This window comes from Fusarium redolens (genome assembly GCF_020744475.1).
Source record: "Fusarium redolens strain MPI-CAGE-AT-0023 chromosome Unknown BKA55scaffold_15, whole genome shotgun sequence".
NCBI lineage: Eukaryota > Fungi > Ascomycota > Sordariomycetes > Hypocreales > Nectriaceae > Fusarium > Fusarium redolens.
Window position 1 is genome coordinate 915,732 of NW_025763678.1, and position 17,629 is coordinate 933,360.

Genomic DNA, 17,629 nt, shown 5'->3' on the forward strand with positions numbered 1-17,629 from the left:
GAGTTTGATCGGACGAGAGCGGATTGAAAAGGGGAGCATGAAAGCCACCGCCAATAGTTACCAATCAGAGCTCAATATCGCAACCAACAACCAACACAGGACCAACAGCAACCAACAAGAGTCAGCTCAAATAAACAGACCGGTCCAGAACTCACCCGCTCATGCTCAGCCAGCCACTTGAAAAACTTGCATCGTGAACTGACACCGCTTACGCAGTGGTCGAAATACAGCCCCTCAACACATGGAAAATGACATGTAGATGTAGGAAAGTTTGGGACCTGACCTGAAAACTTGCGAATCAGAGAAATGATGACTATCTTTCTTCTCAAATGTAATAATGTAAAGTCTTGGTAGTTATCGGGTCCTTGGTAGTAGGCATATCGTTTGAAAGCTCAATGAAATTCCGACATGTGAGATCTGTGCCAGAAAGGATCTCCTCGGTCGGGTCCAACTTGGACTGCATAGGACAAGCACCCCAGCTGGGCCAAATTGAGAAAAGAAGAAAAAGGAAATTCCAAAAAAATTCAACATCACACAAGTAATATGAGGAGACCCAGGGATGGTCATTATTCACTTTTGCCCGGTGATAAAGTAGCCTGGCTTGCATTTCACCGCCTGTTTTCTGCTCTTGGCCAATTCAATGGGCCTAATAGCGGACTCTATATTTGAGGTGATGTTTCAGCGGGGCCTGCTGTAACCTTTAGTGATGCCCCTATCTCCACTGATGTAAGAAACGTCTTTTATATGACTGCATCGCGATGGAACCTTTGGTGAACCAAGAAAAACTTATTTCGTGACAGGACAACAGTTTATAAGTCAGATATCCATGATCGAAGCATACGCTTTCCAATGTTTATGTCCCAATCTTCATAACAGTCACCGGTTTGTCCCGACATACATCCCAATGGTTCTACTGTGGCAGTTGATGATTGCATCAACTATGATTCACACCAGGATATTTGTATCATAACCATCTGATTATCACAAGATGCAAATCGCAGGCTTCACAATTCCCTTGCCTCATAAGAGCTACCCAAGCATAATTGTTGCATTACCAACAAAATATCCGGTGCTGAAACATTCGCCTCAGTGGCGTCCAACCCTCCGGTAAGCGACGGAGATCGTCCCCAAAGCACAGATCCAGACCACCAAATCAATCAAGGTCACGCGCGACATAGCCCAATCGGATTAGCCATCTTCCTAATTCTGTCCAGAGCCAAGAAATGGCTGATCGAGCTGAAAAGATCGGAGACTGTATCGGGGAACGTGAAGCTTGGCTGCAATACAAGATTAAGCTTAAAATAAGAAATGGCGTTAGCTAGACTGGTCGATTCAGCCTCAGGCATGCCTTTGAGTTTGCCCTTGCAAGCAGCCAGGTTAATATCCTGGTCCCAACCCCTGATGCATGCATTTCCCTGTCGATTTCACCTCTTATCTCCGTCGGAACTGAATTTGAAGATAGTTGCAATGGCTCAGTATAGTCAAGTCCACCAAGGGGTCTACGAAATGGGACCAGATGGATCGTCAACGTATCATTCAGCTTCAAACCCCAATGATCCGTCTAGCTACGGTTACTTCAACAACGGCAAACCCACGCTAACTCCGACAAATATCGAGTTCGAAGCCAGCCAGCACCTCATGCATCAAAATGCCCCAGCAGGTTTCATTGAACGATCTGTCCAGCGTCAACCTCTACGAAGAAGACTTGGAAAAATGGGAATGACCATAATTCTTGTCGGCACAGTCGTTATTCTCGCTTCATGCGCTCTTCTAGCCTATCTCTGGCAAGGCGCCGAAAAAGCTCGTAACAGACAACCTCGAGGCAAAGAATGGGACAGAATCGTCTTTGATAACTATGCAACTCAAGTTGTAACTCTCTGTTCCGCCGCAATTCGAGTATCGATGGCTTTTCAGATCGGTCTAGCTGCTGCTTCAATGGCAGCTATTGTTCTTGAAACGACCGGAAGTCGACTCTCCGATCTAGCGAGATTGTCTGTCTCTAGAGCGTTTGGCTCAGGTGCAAGCCCATGGGAGATTTTCCTCATCACAAAAGGCAACAAGAAAACCTTCGCCCACTGTATTATCTTGCTCTTAATTTTCATCCTCAGTCTCGTCATGACTTTCACTTCGACGATCTTGCTTTTCGACTTCGAGACACTTCCAATCGCTGCACCAAAGATCTCAAAGTCGATATCTGTTGGGTTCGATATCAGCAAGGACACAGCCGTGTTCTCTGGTATATCTTACTGGCAGTCCAAACCACTGGCACACTGGAGATTTGCAGAGACTCGTCCCTCGAGCCAAACACTTGTACCCAAGGATGTTGCAGACACTGGAGATGTTTATCGAGCCATGATACCGATGGAGAAGGTTGACGACAGAACTTCGCTTGAGTATTACTCTGGACCTACTATTGTAAGCAACACGAGAACAGCATGTGTCGCACCAACTTTCAGCAATGCGACATTGCAGTATGTATACACTGGAAGTAACGCTACAGAAGGCCTGTATCTCCAAGCGGAATTCAACAGCTCGACTGGTTGGGAATCAGGACCTAGCATCAACGGTACTCACTCAGCGACACTATCGTGCCGTATCAACAACGAATGGGACCAAGCGAATTCAACATCCTGGCCACTGTCATTCTGCAGCTTCAACGCGAAAGAACTGGCACCTACTAACAAAAGTTTCAAGAACCCCCTTTCTCGCCATCCTTACAGCTTTCATCCCGTACTTCTTCTAAACGCCAGCGATATCCTGAACAAGCTTCACCCGATGTATGACGAGGATACAAGAACATGGCTCAACGTGACGGTTCCTGAGGACATGCAAATGACAAAGTCAAAGAGAGACGGTCCATGGACGACTGCAACGAGCGAGAACGGCACTCAACTCTTTCAAGCGAGCGTCTGCTTCCTGACTCAGAACACACCACTTCTATACAATGTCACGATGAGGGGAAGAGCAATATCATCTGAGCCCACGTCTATAGCAAAGTGGAGGACGCTACAGGGCAAGAACGGAACAGAATTTCTCAAACAGCTTGGAGTAGGCGTATCACCCTCTGATCCTGAAGCACGAGGCATTCTCGATCTCAAGGTACTCTCAGGGCCAGCATCTTTGGCGGATACAGGTGTAGATGAGTGGGATGACTTTGTCTACAGTATGGTTCATTTCAGTCTCTTCGATTACAGTATATCCGGCGGATGGACCTTCAACAACGATGCTCTGGGAGGATGGTTTGATACAGTAGCGAATTGGCCTGCGCATCCGGAACATTCACATCTTTTTCAGAGTGTTCTTCAAGAGACGGATGATCCAGCGCGAGCGGTCCAGGAGCTGTTCTTTCGTTTCTACCAGATGATCTTCCACGACATTCTACCATATTTCACTCAACAGCAGTCTGTGGCTACAATCAACGTTAAACAGGTTCTTATTCCGAGTCAATGGACGGGTTTGATTGTTGTTTTATCGGGCGTTATCCTACACTTGGCTCTGACGTTAATAACGGTCATTATGTTTATGGCTTCGACGAAGAGTTCTATGCTGGGAAATGCGTGGCATTCTGTGTCGCAGATTATTTCGCCGGAGACGAGTGTTGTGGTGGAGACCGTGTCGAGTAATGGGATGAGGGATGTTGATGTTGCGAAGTGGGCCAAGTCAACAGGTTCTGATGGATATGTCTACGGGTTGTCGACATGTGCGGATAACAAAATTCGCAGACGTTGAAAAATGCCAATTCGGATTTTAGTAAACCTCAAGATCAGAATAATCCATTCATTGATGGTGATGTGAAAATCAAACGGATGATGAGCTAAATGTGCTATTTACAATCGAGACTCATGTCGAAACCCTATGGCCTACCCTGGAGTGAAATCAACTACTTGAAACTTCGTCCATGGAAACCAGGCAGAATCTGCTGTCCCTCCAGCTCATCATAAGTGATTCCCCTCTTCTGGGACTGCTGCCACGTTTGTTTTAAAGTCGTAAACTCTCCCATAGTCGGAACTCGATGATTTCCCCTCTCAAACTCATTCTGCGTGAAGCCCTCTTGCTTCAGCACAGGCGAGTCAATAGTCTTCAGGACAAGATCGTTCTCAGCGCGAGAGAAGTACAAAAGACCAAGACGGTCTACGTCACGCTGATCTTTAGGAGGGACAGATACCTAAATACGTTAGAGTGTAGCAAAGAGGGAGAACGGTTTGACGTACGCGATGGATGGTGGACTGAACATAACCGCCAGTAAGAAAGCTCAACGCATCGCATGCATTAACAGTTAAACTTCCATCAAGAGGCTTAGCCCACTTCCAATCACCAGTTTTGTGATCCTTGATCTGAAGACCAGCCACAGGCTGGCGGAAGAGAAGGGTGTATGAACCAAGATCGGTGTGACCGCGAGACCAAAGGCCATCTTCGAGTTTTTCGATCTCTTCGGGGCTGAACTTTCCGTATTTCATATAGCGAAGATGAGATTCATTGTGAGTCCCCCATTTATGCAGGTTGACGAGATGGTCTTCTGGGATTTGGAGGGCGAGGGCTGTGAGATGGTAGAGGGGGTCGAGGACTTTTTCGTGTAGGTCCTGTGCCCACTGTCAGTAGAGCTCTGATGATTGATTGATGGTTAACTCTTATAGAATCTCAGCTAGATATAGAAAGCCAACACATTGAGTAGAATAGTGAGAAAGATTGTTGGTAGAACTTGCCTTTGCAAAGGAGGTGATCTCATCGATATGATCCTTTAACAACTTAGGAACAGGCTGTGTGATCTTTCCATTATCCGCTACAACGAGTCAGTTCCGCAAATTCATCGAATCTTCAGATCAACTTACTAGCCATATTCCAAACCTCGGTCTTCTCCTTCACACCACCCGATAGAATCCTTCTTCCACCAGGCCTGTACCCATTATACTCTCCCGCATCAAGATCAGGAACATACTTGAGCTTTTCTTCGATGGGAAGATTATAAAAGGCATTACCAAGAGCGAACTGTCTGTCGATCGCAGATTGAGGGATGTCAAACTTGGTTACATAGAAGAAACCTTTAGTGCGGATTGCTTCGATGAGAGTTTGGGCGAGCTCTGCGTTGCCTTGGGGAGTGCCGTATTTTGAGAGGTCGATGTTTGCCACTGGGAGAGTTAGATACATATGGGGAAGAGGGGATGAGGGGAGGTACAGTCTGCCCAGTCGAGATCTTCCTTTGTCTCTGGGACGTAGGAGTACTGGGGAATATCTGAGATAGCAGAAGGCATCTTGTTCTATCTTGATGAAGTACGTAGCTTTGATGGTAATTTAACAGAGCTGAGGACGGTATCAAGGATAGCCAAACCTATATATGCGCGACATTTCATATGCTGACATATCAATGGAGATAACGATGTCGTGATTAACTTCTCCGCATGAGATGCCACTCTATAGAGGGGAAGATGTTTTCCGATGTTGATCAACTGCTTGCTCAATCTTGATAACGATGGCGCAATTTGATCCTTGGTGGGCTTAGTCAGGCTAATGACTTCAACAATGTTATTCAAGACTTTTCATTGTCTCAATTTCCTCAAAGCCAAAGACGATCCTCAATTTCTATTCTCGCATATCATCGCATCAGAGAATCAATGATTATATCTCCTTCGCTCAGCGGCGAATATGGAGTGTTCAATGCGAGTCTTTGCAACTTGAGCGACTTCTCGCATACCGAGGGTATTCTCACAGATCTAATACTCTCGGCTCTCGACTCTCCCACTGCAGTAGAGTCTATAGGATTGGGATTGTTGTCGACCTAATTGATTACACTACACGAGTATTCCGAGATGTCAGTTGGACTTGTCTTGTGCCGCATTCTGCTTAGTTGAAATGAGTTAGTACAGACGGATATGGCAGGCGGGTCCAGGAAAGTCACGCCAGGCCGCTAAAACTCTCAACCTAAAGTAAACATCATTAACTTTGTTTGAAATTCGCAGCATGGCCACATCAGCTTCTCAACTACGACAAAAGTCATGGAGACAAGATAAGTTTCTCATCTCAACTGACCCCTCATTGATCCCAGTCGATAAAGTCATCGAAGTCTTTACCTCCGACGAATTCTACTGGGCAAAACCTCTCCCAGAAGATGCCACGCGCGAAATGCTCGACAATGGTCTTTGCTTCGGTCTCTACGACACAGATCAAGAATCACCGCCCCAATCTCCCGGCAACTCTACCAAAAAGAAGTCCTCCGGCCCAAAGTTCATCGGCATAGCTCGGTGCATTACAGACTTCACAACAGTCATGTACATAACTGACGTCTGGGTCTCCCCCGCCTATCGCAGCGAAGGACTAGGCACATGGCTTATGGAATGTGTAAATGAAGTTACCGAGTCAATGCGGTATTTGAGAAAGAGCATGCTTGCTACAGGCGATTGGGACAAGAGTGTTCCGTTTTATGAGAGGGTTATGGGGATGAAGGTTACGGAGGGGACGAGGGGAGAGACGAGGGCGATTATGGAGAGGAGAGGGCGAGGAAATCCGAGGTATGAGGAGGAGAGTAAAGTGAGTAACGAGGAATAGAGAGAAGGGTCATTTTGAGTTTTTTCTATTTATTTTTATCTTGTTTATTGCTGCATTTCGTTACTTATTAAATCGTCTCATGAAGTTGTGGTTGCCTTTTGGCCGAGGTTGAGATGACAACCAGCCGGAAATGCGGGGTTATGCTCAGTCATATTATCAACCACCAAATTCATCATCTCAATACACAAACCCATCCCGTCCCATCACATCACATCACATCACACCAATCTCACAAGCTTGACCAAAATGCCCTTCCCAAAGCTTCCCCCAAGAGTCGCCTACATCCGTCTCTCAAACCCCACCAAGCGCAACGCCCTCAGCATCCCTGTGCTCCAAGATCTCAAATCCCAGATCGACAGCGCCCTCACGTCACGAGCTACCTCCCGAACCCGTCAGCTCCCCAGATTCAAGTCCATATATCTCGACCAACTCGAAAAAGCCTCCAAAAATCCAACCTCCACGGTATGGGACCGTTGGGGCTGGCTCGTCAGCGCATCTGAATGGAAGAAAGAACGTGCCGGTCTACCTGATGTTCTGGTCCTCAGAAGCGAAGGGCCTGTATTCTCATCGGGCCACGATCTGAAAGAACTGTCGCGGATGAGTCGGGATGATGTAAAGACTCTGTTTCAACTTTGTAGCGAGGTCATGATGTCCATTCGGAGGAGCCCTGTGCCGGTTGTTTGTCCAATTCAAGGGCTTGCAACAGCCGCTGGATTTCAACTTGCCATGAGCACCGACTTTCCTATCGCTCTACCAGATACCCAGTTTTCTCTCCCAGGAGCAAAGATTGGATTGCCATGCACCAGTCCTTCAACAGCAATTTCACGACGTTTTCCCCCAGGAGCGACATATCGACTCCTCGCGACGGCAGAACCAATCAAAGCATCAGATTACCCAGGCGCAGTCGACGTCGTCAAAGTTCTACCAGATGAAGACCCCGAGGAGGCTCTTGAGAAACGTGTAGCAGCTGTTGTCGAACGGTTGGCTTCAATGTCGCCTCAGCAACAGGCTATAGGAAAATGGGCGTACTGGACGCAGTTTGGACTTGGAACAACGCATAGTGATGGATACGAGCAGGCTTCTCACTGGGCGGCTAGGGTTATGGCGTTGCATGCGAAGAGTGAGGATGCTAAGGAGGGTATTGCTGCGTTTTTGGAGAAGAGGGAGGCGGTCTGGGTAAGCAAGGGTGATCCTGAGGAACCGAAGAAGGCGGCGACTGAAGTTGATGCGCCTGAAGCTCAGGCCCAGAATGATGCTCTTTCGAGTGAGACTGGTGCCTCTGCAGCTGCGCTCGATGTCGATGCTCCTGCAACTGAAGTCGCCGATCCTGCGACTGAGACTGAGACAGATGGTCCCACCACGACAACTCGTAGCTAAGGATTTTGACTGAAATTTCATTTTCACCACATAAAGATATCAGCAGCTGCTGCTCGGGGTCTGGGCGGCCCCAAGAGAAGCAAGAACAGACCCAGAGGTTATGCTCGGGCGAAAGCTTAATGGGTGAAATTTGCAGATAGACGAAAAAGCTCTTGAACTTGGATACCGCAAGTAGGAAAGATCAGGCTCAGAGACATTATGTTTAATTCGATTCTGATAATACCTTTAACATTACTATTTTGGGGAAGATCAACAAGGGCTTATGTAGTAGTACTATAACTCCTAAGATCTGTAAAAGCTACGCTGAAATGTTGAGACAAGGAGAGAACTCATTTAATGTCTGTAGGTATTATAAAACCCAATATATCAATAATTGGACACTGTATATCTTGACTTTCGTTAAGCTAGAGATATCCATCGTAGACTCCAAGTAGATGGAGGGTCTATCAGCTCGGCATTGTCAATCCGCGGGAAGCGAGAACCGATGCGGCCAACCATTGATCGTCTTCTAGCCTCGACTTTTCTCTCCTCAGCTGTGTTTTTCTCAGCCGGGGCCAATGCCAATCCAACCCTCTCGAAGTACTCTCCACGCTTCTCAAGCAAAAGAACAACATACTCGGTAAACAAATCGTAAATGCATCCTTGGACTATTTCGTCCGCCTGTTCCTGCCTCTCTCCCTTGCCGATTATCGCCAGGCTGTATTTCCTACAATCTGCTGCCGGAGTTGCTATGAATCCGGAATCCGGGATGACAGCAATTGGTTCGTCCTTTCTACCGAGTCTCACAAGCAACATTGGGACATTCATTGTAGTTGCATCCTGTCGAACAACCGAGGAAGTCTCGTGAGTAAGGCTAGAGACTTGTGCGATGTATGTGTACATATTCAGTATACCAGGGCTTCTGAATTGGCTTAGCAGGTTAACGGGAGGATAAATTTCCGGTGCATTGACCAATCTTGACTTCTTCAGAGTGGCGATGAGAGAGTGTTCCGTGCTAATGTATATGTCGAATAAAGATTCCATGGTCAATACTCCCTTCTTGATATAAGGCCTCGCTTAATATTGAAGTCTGGTCAGTTCTATATCTATATCTTTTCTTTCTAATAATCCTTTTTTTAAAAAACAAGGAAAGGAAAAAGAAAACTTATCAACTTACGTGGCTGAAACATCCACCTAAGTCGAAAGACATTTCCATGCGTAATCTCGTACACAACTGGGCCGACCCAGCCAGCCCAAGACCAGCTAGGAAATCCTTCACGCCGCCGTAGAGAAGTTTCTTTCAGAGCAACCCAAAGAAGATCTTTCTCCAATTGGCCGCTGAGCATTCCATGAGCATCGATATTAGCAGCGGTCTTGGACGTCATGTTGAATTTGTTTAGAATTCCCATCATGGCTTCCACAACATCACCGGGATTTGATAGATGTCTCTTGCTATAATCGGCCACAAACTTGGCATAATCCTCAAATAGTTGATTGCGTTCATTTGTCGGTATGTGCTGGACCTGGAAGTCGAAGGAACATTCTGCTTCTCTCGAGCGGATCTCATGGGTGACCTTCATGTCAGCTATGCGCGTATCTAGTGTGCTTATTCCTGTGGTGCCCTTCGGATCGAGAATACTGGCCCTCGAACGCAAACAGGATGATGAACTTCCCTTTCTACTCCACCCATCATTCCAAGGAGAAGTATCTTGATAAGCGGTCTTCAAGAGTCTTGTTTCCAGAACGTAGCTCTCTCTCCATTCGTTGTATCTCCCAATATCGAAACCCTCGTAGCGATCTGAACGGGGCAAGCGATATTGCTGTAGATGATCCCTGCAAGAGTAAAACACCTCGGTGGCGGTGAAATACAGGCAGCATCGCGAGAGCACATCTTCTTGAAACGTCCAACCGCGAGTCGCCCATACTGTCTCGGCCAAAAGGTCTGGCAACTTGGGCCTTGCAGGGGCCATGAGAATGGATTCGTTTCTGTAGATAATTTCACCAACGGGCTCTGGATGCCGAGAACTGAACAACCCCGCGAGAGGTGTATTTGCATCGTGGCCACCTGCAGCAACAATCGTGAACGAAGCCTCTTCATAGATAAGGTGCATTTTCTTGACCAGTACCTCCTTGTCAGTTGTGTTATTTTGCTTGATGCACAACAGGTCAATCCATATATATCTCCATCCCATTAGACTCGTTAATTTAATCGACTCTTGTATGGCAGTCGGTAGGTTCTCGACTCGAAGCCGGTAATCTGGCCCATGACTCGCCAGGTTGGTCAACTCCATTGAGGGCGCAGGTTCGAAGAGGCTCTCAACCCACTGAACACGCTCGCTGTCGGTTTTGGTGTGCAGAATACCACCCCAGACATATGAAAGTGCGGTGTAACTGATGTCTTGCGACGGAACAACGAGGTAGTTGGTCTCGACATCAATGACCCGAAATCTCCCTGTAGACCTTAGCAGCGCCTGCTGGGTTTCTCCAGCGGCCATGCATTGCGCGTGGGTTGTTTGGCATTCTTGTATCCAAGACTTCAGTAGGTCCCGGTCAACCATTGGGGGAATTCTACGCCGGCTTAGGATCTGCTCAATATCTTCGCCAAGATGGTTTGTAAAATATTTGAAGCCTCCGGAGCCTCGAACCCTGTCCAGTTCACATAGAGTGTATCGAGGAGAGCCATAAGAGCTTCTCTGGCGCTTGTCTGGCTCCCAGTCCGTTCCTAGTGACGGCCGGTGTCGGAAATGCGGGGTTCTCCAGTTGAGGCCATTTTCTTGTGAACTCTCGCCATAGTGAGCCCAGAGAGTTGTCTTTACCCAGACGTTGATGCTCGCTGACAAAGAGGGCTCCCAAATCTCATCTTTCCACTTGGCCCAGACGATCTCGATGACTTGTACCACAAAGCGGCAGAAAGAACAGCTCTTTCTTTGGGCAATGGCTGCGAGTGTGCCTATGTGGAAGCACTTTATCTCTTGTTTGAACAGGGCAGTGAAGTCAATGAGTGAGCATGGGGAGCAGAAATGAATATCGGCGTCCATAGCAAAGACCGATCGAACTAGCAGTATAATTTAGGTTAGGTTGATTATAGTGAATAATGCGACGTTATCGGTATCCGTACGGAGTAGAGTGAAGGAAGCTAAGTTGATGAGTTTGCGGGGTAAAGGGCTTAAGGCTCAGCCTTATTTTGTATCCTATTAATAAGCTAACTTCATAAGGAGGGAAGCCATACCTGCACGACCGATGGTGCACCTAAGATCACGTGACCTTCGCACCACCGGTCGTGCGAATAATATCCGTCATGTAAGAGGCATAGGTGAGTGTACATATGTGGGTAAGTGTATTCATCTTTTATCTACGAAAATAGCTGTTATTTATAGAATTGAAGTAATATAATGGTTCATTGTAAGCTTAGCTGTTTAATGTATATTATATTATCTATCTGCAACGCATTGCTCTATCTTAGGGCTATAAAGAACGTACAATGCCTCATTACAACACCATAGCCGCTGCGGAAGCTATCCCCGCCTTGCTTAACTCCCTTGTTGAGGACCATATTATTGATAAAGCGGAAGTCATCGTGAAGGATTTGTAAGTCTTATTTATTAATTGCTATGATTGGGAGGGTAGAGTGTGTTAGATATATTAACATTTAGCCCTATATATGAGCTCAATTATAACTCTATTAAATTAAGCCATTAGATCACCGCACTTATACTCGAAGATTTGCCTTTCCTTTCTCTTTCTAATAATATATTATAATTGCATATGCCCTTAGTATTACAAATGTTAATACCGTGGGATCATACCTCTAGGCTATCTCCCTTGAAATATACTCTCTTGCAACATAATATCTCTCTCGGCTGCATCCCAGATATCTTGCATACCTCGCCGCCGTGAGAAAGGCTGCTCTGCCATCTCTATCTCTACGTTCTGTTCAACCCGATCGTTCTCAGCTCTATCCCAATCAAGATAACTCATCATCTCCTCTTTAGTCCAGTCTCTAGTGCCGTTTCCCACCTTGCAATGACTCCCCATTTGCTTATAGTCAAGGCACCAGTCATACTCTACTTTACTATAACGTAGAGGCAGCCCCATAGCCCTACGGTATTGTTGATTAGTCTTATAGGCTCCCCGAGGCAATGTAGTAAACCAGGCCTCTCGTGCTTCTTTATATCGTTGGAAGATGGCACGGGGATCATCAGCTCGCAATGCGGGCACTGCTATCGCATTTGCTGCAGGAACAGTTCCTGGTCTGGCTGCTGGAGGAGATAGTACACGAGTTGTTGTATGTGTTGTTGTATGTGTTGTTGTATAGGCTACAATCTCGGATACTATAGAGGATCCTGATGAGGATGATGGGGATAGTGAGCGGGTTACAGAGCGAGCTGTTGTATGTGTTATTGTATGCGTTGTTGTAGAGGCTTGAGTAGGAGCCAGTATCGTAGAGGTTTGGGTAGGAGCCTGCAATAGATGCTTGTAACGTAGGGGGCATGCTTTAGAGGTCATCATGTGGCCTTGCTGATGACATCTTGAACACTTTGGCGGTGCCTTTGGTTGTAGTGCCTTCTCAATACGCTCAAACGTGGAAGGCTCACGTTGTGTGCTTGTTGGTGGCAGCGTTGAACTAGCTGTTAGACGATCAAACTGCTTACGAGGCTCAATAAGGAACTGGGGGCTTCCTGGGCGTCGAAGATGCCAATGTGAGTGGAAATGATTCAGTAGAAGGGGCTGATTCTGCTCCAGTAAGGGCTGAAGGCTATGAGCACAAGGCAGACCAAGAGTCCTAGTGAATACCCCTGTACACACAGGAACCTCTTTCAATAGTCGTTCCCGTTGAGTCTCAACCTTCCGCAGGGCTTCATGTGATATCCAACCACGGATATTGCTGTATAATACCCTAGATTCGCGAATAGGGTTGCCAATATGCTGCCTGGCTTGATTTGCCTCAAGTTGACTAAGCTGGTTCATCAGAACAAGCTTGATGATCCTCCAGGCCTCAAAGAGATCAACTTGCGAGTGGTTTAAATGTAATTTGATAAGCGAATGAATGCCCTCAACCCGTGATGTAGCATATTGCTCGAAGTGAAGGTGAGTGTTGACCCAAGCCTTGACGAAGCTCTTCTTATAGAGATCTAGCCAGGTTTCCAGGATGTAGCCCACCTCGTTGATATAGTCAGGGATATAACGCTTCTTGAACTTCTCAAGCCTCTCGTTGTAGATATCCTCAGTCGTTGAGGCTACAATCTCATGCCAAAAGTTAAAGAACTCCTTCCACTCTTCAGACTCTCCTCCAAGAACTTGAGGATTGTCTTTACCTCGAGTAAATGCAGGCCTGCAATAGCTCTGAACTGCTTTATTGATATGCCATAGGCATAAGAATAGGGCTGAACCTGGGAAACAGGAGGAAACAGCATTCATACAAGCGAGGCACCGATCTGTAAGTATTACAGATGGAAGGCCTATGTTATGATCCTCATATACAGATCGTAACGCTTGAAGAGCCCAGGTAAAGTCACCCTCTTCCTCGCCACTGAGGAATGCAAATGCAATACAGAAGGTCCGTTGGCAAGCATCAACTCCAACTATATCAAGGAGAGGCATCTTGAACCTATTGGTCTTATATGTAGAGTCCAATATAAGCACTTCAGGATATGTTTTAAGGTATTCCAGTGACTTCGGATGTGCAAATAATACTGCTGTAACTCTACTGCTCTCATCAAGGCATATTCGATTCCAGAAGCCCTCGTCATTGAGCTGGTCTGCAAGGGCGTGAATGTTACTCTGGCCCTTAGAGAGATCTCGTCTGCCCTTCGCAATGCAATTGTAGATATCCTGCTGCGTAGCAAGTGTATTTGAGGTAATGCGTAAGAAGGATCCAATCTCCTTTGGCGCAATGCCGGCATTGGTGAGTTGATTGACTGTTATTTCCTCTTGGCGTGATAGCTGACGAAGTGTTGGATGTGCCACTTCACTGAAGCTTGGTTCATGATTGTGCTGACTGAAATGAGGTCCGGGACGATGCCTGAGACTCCATATGGTCTTACACAGGCTTTCCTTTGCTAATACAGAGAAGAGGCATCCTGTACGACGTGTTGTAGTTTGCCGACGGTCTGAAAGGGAGGGAATACGCCCTGCTCCACGGTCACAGTTGAAGATAACGTGAGTTCTTCCATTGGCAGTCTTCGAAGATCTCTTGATCACAAAGGCATAACCTCGTGGCGCTGCCCAAGCATTAATTGCTGAACGTAGTTCCTCCCGTGAGCTGTAGTGGCCTTCAGGAGGAAGAGCATCATCAGGGAATTGACGGTGAATGCCAATTGAGTCCATTATAGTAGAAGAAAGGCACAGCAAGTTGAATTGATGCTGCAGAAACTGTTGATCGTTGAATTGGGGTGCAAATTTACCCCTTTTCCATAAGGCCACCTATGCCTCTTACATGACGGATATTATTCGCACGACCGGTGGTGCGAAGGTCACGTGATCTTAGGTGCACCATCGGTCGTGCAGGTATGGCTTCCCTCATAAGGATGTTTCTTAAAGTCTGTTAGCGGAATTATATGCTTCCATCTAGACTTCAGTGCTGTTTTCGAACACGAGATCGGCGATATCCATATATTAATACTTGCTGCCCTTGCCCAAAAGAAAGCTCTTTGTTCTTCCTTTCAAATACACGACGTTGAGGTCGCTGTGATTCGGTGGGAAATAGGCTTGGAAACCCCCTTTGTCAGCGAGCATCAAGATTTAGATAAACATGCTATGGTGAAAGTTCAAAAAAACGCCTTATGTGCGTGTTGATGTATGTGATAAGGGTTTAATGGATTGGGAAAGGTCTGCTATAGACTACATTTGAGAAAGCCTACCTCAGTCGATGAATCAGACAGCGCCGGCGTGAAAAGAACACAATTTTCCACGGAGATATATGTAAACATGTTAAGATTTCCCTATCTAACACCAGACACGAACTAAAAAGGTCAACTTAACGGCGACGAGCTCCGCGTCTCCCAACTAAATATTCGTCCTAGTGAAAACACGCTTCTCGTCGTGCTAGCAGTGGCGTTACTCTCTCTCCTTTCAGCTCTAGATTTCTTCTCCATCCTCTCCAACTCTACTGAAGGATCTAGGGACAGGAACCTATTAGCCTTCTTACTTGATGAGTAAAGCCGCCCAAGTTCTTTCCGCGCAGTATTACCATCAATATCCTCCTGGTCTGGGTCTACGTCTCTGGAACGCAGGCGTAGTATCATCTCTTCTCTCTTTGCGAATGAGATGCTGGGAGAAGCTGAGCAAGCTAAGAGAGGGCATACGCCTGTTTTGTCTGACATTCTGACATCGGCACCTGCTTCGATGAGTTTCTTTAGCATCTTCCAGTTGCCCTGGTGACATGCCATGAATAAAGCTGTTCGACCACAAGCATCCTGAGAGTTGATGTCGATAAGGGATGAAGCATCATGACTGTTGGGCTCAACGTGTGTAAGGCTTGAGCGATGTGTAGATAAGTTCAGAGCATCGAGAAGTAGACTCAATGTCTTGTGATCATGACATCTGTGAAGCGGTGTACGACCTTCCTTGTCCCGAACATGCAATAGAGACGGTATGGTCAGAAGAGTTGTTATGACTGCCGTGTTGGACTTGTCGATAGCTAAGAGAAGTGCTGTATCTTCGCTCGCGTTCCTAACAGCAAGGAGATCGTTTATGATCAGCTTTGACAGTATCTTCACGTCAATCTTTGTATCCAGGGCAGCTTCGTGCAAAGCACTGTTACGCTTGGCGTTCAGTCGATGTGCAAATACCAGCTGATCCCCTTCAATCAGTACGTCAAACCCTTTCAGGTTGCACCATTCGACGGCCTTCTCGAGATCACCGGGAATCTTTGTCGGATCATACCCTATTTGATGCTCGAGAACTTGCCTCAGAGCAATTGCATACTCAGGGTGACCTTCCTTTTCGTAGACTTGGCAGATGAGCTTTGAGATTTCTTCAATCTCAGATTGATTGACGTCTCTACTGTGTCGGACATAGCCATGTAATAAGGCAAGTCGAAGCCATTCTGTTGCTGGACCCCAGACCTTCAAAGCATAATACATCTTGCCGACGCTCAGCCATATATCCCTGAGCTCAGCATCTTCGCTATTGATGTTGGGAATGATCTGGCCTCTTAGGTACTCTTGTGCTCTGATACCAAACACGTGATGCCTTTCTGTTGACTTCAGAAGAAGAGTGACATATCGTTCTTGAAGACGGAATCGCTCCTTCAAGGTCAGGGTGACCCCCTTCGCTTTACTCAGCTCATGTGATAGCCGAATAACTTCCAACTGAACGTTTGATGCGATAACAGGGATATTCGAGGCGTTGAGATGGTCAACGTGTTGCATCGTGGCATGCAGCCGGTATTCCTGTTCCATCAGGCTGACGGTATTGATGTTGATTGTATCAGCTGTGTCGTGCATCAGGTCCCAGTCGGTTTCGTTAGGTGTCAATGTGTCACTATCTGATGGGTCGAAATCACGAAGGGCAATATGTCTGACGAATCCTTCGGCAGACGCCAACCAATCCTTAAGCTCAGCTTGGGGTTCGTCGAGAAGCTCGGGTGCGGGAGCGGGTTTCCAACTGTCATGGCCAGTCCCTAGGGCCCGCTGAACTTGGTTCATGTCATCTTCGTTAACACTTTAATATCGTCAGCATAGTTCAGGAAGAACAGACAAACATTTCTTTCTTACCCTCTTATGAGATCCGTGTTGATCTGCAGTAGATTGACATGACGATCTATCCATTTGAAGAGCTGCTCATTCTCTCTCCAGTCCATGGTGTAAGCAAGTTTGACTTTGCTCCTCAAAGACACCCTTGAACTCGAACCTGGACTAGCAAGATTGGCCTTTGAGATATTCCTTTCGAGCTTCCGAAGGTCACGATTGAACTGATCGAGATGTGAGCCGAGGACTCCATAGTGCGTGCCTTCTAGAGAGTCCTCGGTTGGATGAGAGGCCTTTCGCTCTAGTAGTACAGCTTCAAACTGCAGCGATGTCTGACGAATTGTCGTGATCATGGTGTTCCATCTTCGGAGTGTTTCGTGTGAGTCCTTGATTGCCGTTACACAAATGTCGATAGCTTTGCAGGTCCCTACTATCGCCTGTGCAATGGCGATGACACCTCCAATAGATTCCATCGAGGTCATGCCGATTTAGTTGGAAATATCTGCTCGACAAGAGTCTACAAAGTAAATCTGGGGTATGTGTGCTTAGAACGTGGGAGAAGGGGAGGCAGGGTTCGGATGAAGAAATTTGGGGGAGATGACACAATGAAAGAAATTACCAATCGGTATTCATTGGAAATGTTCCGCCTCCGCAAAAGCCAAGACTTTCGAATCTGGATAAATGCCGAAATATCCACATGATCGTGAATCGGGGAGTCTCCTCTCGGGTCTGGGGAATGTGGATATGGGAGGTAAAATCAGGCTGTGGTCGCTGTGTAACATCACCAGCCGCCCATGGCGTCGTTCGAAACATCGGTCTGAGTCAAGTATGTCACTAGGAGTGGAGCACGCGTAATCAACTCAGCCTCGAGACCCGGTTGGCGATTTGATGCCAGGTTGTTGAATCAACGATGCGAAGGAACTTGACCTTCTGTTTATTATTCGCTGCACTTTCAGCAGCCAAGGGTCGCAGAATTGGCCTGTTTGCTATGTTGTCACTAATTAGAGTCCCAATGAGCAAAGTTGTAGGTCATGCATTTCTCC

At 46.8% G+C, this 17,629-nt stretch overlaps 6 protein-coding genes across 6 annotated transcripts; 3 read left to right on the plus strand and 3 right to left on the minus strand.

Moving 5' to 3' along the window:
- Window positions 1–1,467: 1,467 nt before the first annotated feature.
- On the plus strand, window positions 1,468–3,729 carry BKA55DRAFT_520291 (uncharacterized protein; the record flags this gene model as incomplete). The annotated part of the gene is made up of 1 exon (XM_046188407.1): window positions 1,468–3,729. One exon carries the CDS (start codon window positions 1,468–1,470, stop codon window positions 3,727–3,729), a length of 2,262 nt encoding a protein of 753 aa, XP_046045590.1.
- Window positions 3,730–3,880: 151 nt separating this feature from the next.
- Window positions 3,881–5,145, minus strand: BKA55DRAFT_597175 (uncharacterized protein; the record flags this gene model as incomplete). The annotated part of the gene is made up of 4 exons (XM_046196041.1): window positions 3,881–4,165; window positions 4,212–4,580; window positions 4,704–4,780; window positions 4,830–5,145. The coding sequence occupies 4 exons, from the start codon at window positions 5,143–5,145 to the stop codon at window positions 3,881–3,883; spliced, it is 1,047 nt and encodes a 348-aa protein (XP_046045591.1).
- Window positions 5,146–5,870: 725 nt separating this feature from the next.
- BKA55DRAFT_666449 (uncharacterized protein) lies at window positions 5,871–6,540 on the plus strand (the record flags this gene model as incomplete). Its single annotated transcript, XM_046197776.1, has 2 exons — window positions 5,871–6,333; window positions 6,373–6,540. Exons 1-2 carry the CDS (start codon window positions 5,956–5,958, stop codon window positions 6,538–6,540), a joined length of 546 nt encoding a protein of 181 aa, XP_046045592.1. The 5' UTR covers window positions 5,871–5,955.
- Window positions 6,541–6,786: 246 nt separating this feature from the next.
- On the plus strand, window positions 6,787–7,917 carry BKA55DRAFT_520460 (ClpP/crotonase-like domain-containing protein; the record flags this gene model as incomplete). The annotated part of the gene is made up of 1 exon (XM_046188425.1): window positions 6,787–7,917. One exon carries the CDS (start codon window positions 6,787–6,789, stop codon window positions 7,915–7,917), a length of 1,131 nt encoding a protein of 376 aa, XP_046045593.1.
- Window positions 7,918–8,254: 337 nt separating this feature from the next.
- BKA55DRAFT_741661 (heterokaryon incompatibility protein-domain-containing protein) lies at window positions 8,255–11,052 on the minus strand. Its single transcript, XM_046201479.1, has 2 exons — window positions 9,074–11,052; window positions 8,255–8,972 (listed from the first exon to the last, which is right to left on the minus strand). Exons 1-2 carry the CDS (start codon window positions 10,932–10,934, stop codon window positions 8,317–8,319), a joined length of 2,517 nt encoding a protein of 838 aa, XP_046045594.1. The 5' UTR covers window positions 10,935–11,052; the 3' UTR covers window positions 8,255–8,316.
- Window positions 11,053–14,867: 3,815 nt separating this feature from the next.
- Window positions 14,868–17,068, minus strand: BKA55DRAFT_694227 (ankyrin repeat-containing domain protein; the record flags this gene model as incomplete). The annotated part of the gene is made up of 2 exons (XM_046200015.1): window positions 14,868–16,560; window positions 16,614–17,068. The coding sequence occupies 2 exons, from the start codon at window positions 17,066–17,068 to the stop codon at window positions 14,868–14,870; spliced, it is 2,148 nt and encodes a 715-aa protein (XP_046045595.1).
- Window positions 17,069–17,629: the final 561 nt, after the last annotated feature.